The sequence below is a fragment of the Pygoscelis adeliae genome, unplaced genomic scaffold (assembly GCF_000699105.1).
Source record: "Pygoscelis adeliae isolate BGI_AS28 unplaced genomic scaffold, ASM69910v1 Scaffold442, whole genome shotgun sequence".
NCBI classification, from domain to species: Eukaryota; Metazoa; Chordata; class Aves; order Sphenisciformes; family Spheniscidae; genus Pygoscelis; species Pygoscelis adeliae.
In genome coordinates, this window is record NW_008824191.1 from 143,538 (window position 1) to 145,316 (window position 1,779).

Sequence of the window (1,779 nt, forward strand, 5' to 3'; positions counted from 1 at the left end):
AACCGCTCCATAATCTTCCCCGGCACCAAGGTCAGGCTGACAGGCCTGTGGTTCCCCGGATCCTCCTTCCGGCCCTTCTTGTAGCTGGGTGTCACATTGGCCAGCCTCCAGTCATCCGGGACCTCCCCTGTTAACCGGGACTGCTGATAAATGATGGAGAGTGACTTGGCGAGCTCCTCTGCCATCTCCCTCAGCGCTCTCGGGTGGATCCCATTCGGCCCCATAGACTTGTGAGTGTCCAGGTGGCATAGCAGGTCGTTATGTTTATTTATAAATAATTTAAAAGTTATTTAGTTTTAAATGAAAAACATAAATAAAAATGTTAAACCCACAACACTTTTTATCTGTTTCACTAGGGAAAACAGCACTGAAATAACTGGCATCGAATTGTGTATGATAAATGTCCTACAAGCAGTTGTTCATGTGGGGAGCATTAAATCATAAACAACTGTTCTGCCGTCATAGTCTCTTGTGTATCAGAGCGCCTGACCTTCCTTACAGCTTGCCTCATTTTAGCTCCCTTGGGGAAAAAAAAAAAGACTGCAGCCTGTGACTTTCCCTGGGTGCCTGGCATATGCAGAATTCTCTGTTACTTTCAGCAGCTGCACGTTTTTACACAGCATTGTGCTTTTTACCTTTGTGGCACTCTGCAGATAGCAAAGCTTTGCTGGGTCCAGTCTCTGTACCTGCAAACAGCCTTCATTTATACCCTGGATTCATCGGCAGCTCGGTATGGCTATAAAGTCTAGCAGACCTGAGACAACTGTAATTAAAAGAATGATTGATTTATTTTAAATCAACCCATTACATATTTCAAACTGAGGGAGAAATTTTGCCTGGAGCAGTTAAACACTTCAATCAGCAACTTTGTGTTCTGGCAGTTTATCTGTAATGACAATTAATTGAAATTCATCCCTGCAGTGATTCCTTTCCCATTAATGATATCACATCATGACATCAACCCAAGCCCAGCCCAAGGAGGGCAGCTCTCTGTGTTGGGAGAATGCAGACCCACGGGCCTTTGCAAGAAAATGGTTAACGTTCCTCCAGGAGCCACATCACTGCAGCTTTGTATCTTGAACTAATTTCTAAGTGTAGCTTATAGAACAGCACTTCAGAAGTATTTTCAGGTCCTTGACTTGTGCCCTTGAGTAGCCCTAAAGTATGGCTCATTTGGCTATTATATGGTCAAAAGAAACAGAACTGCCAACTTTTGAACTGAAATTGAAGTGGAGTTACTTGAGTTTTGTTATTGGAGTTACTTCAGTTTTGTTATAGGCCAGGAGTTATCTTCAAACAGCAGCTCCTCCAACCCACTGAACTCTTGCTAGCAAGTGTAGCACTTCAACAATCTTCAGATTGGGGCTTGCCATTTGGGGTTATCTGCTCTGCTCAAAGCACAGATGGACGGGGAAATGCTGTTTTGTCCGCCATGCTCCATGCCTGGAGAAGTGCTGCTTTGGGAGGGAGCAAAACAATCAGTCTTGGTGCACTAATGGGCTTGTTTTTCCTGTGCTAGGATGAAGATGTCTCCACTGAAGCAGGAGAGGGAGCAGATGAATGGGCGGCAGCAAAGACTCTAGTCAAACCCCCAGATCAACTGGAGCTGACTGAAGCTGTGAGTAAAACAGTGCCTGTAGTTGTCATGAGATGTGTACAAAACTCCATAAGCTGAAGCCTACCTCTTACCCATTTGTTTTGGAGGAAACTCTGTGAGAGGAAAACTCCAGTACTTGCTAAAGTATGGTATCTGCAGCATAAACTGAAATAGCTTTCAGC

At 44.5% G+C, this 1,779-nt stretch overlaps 1 protein-coding gene across 1 annotated transcript in view; it reads left to right on the forward strand.

Moving 5' to 3' along the window:
* Positions 1-1,779, forward strand: part of DNAI1 (dynein, axonemal, intermediate chain 1) — a 139,366-nt gene that overhangs the window by 4,182 nt on the left and 133,405 nt on the right. Inside the window, exon 3 of the mRNA XM_009334718.1 lies at positions 1,520-1,618. Within this exon, the coding sequence (XP_009332993.1) occupies positions 1,520-1,618 (99 nt within the window). The remainder of the gene's footprint in view (positions 1-1,519; positions 1,619-1,779) is intronic.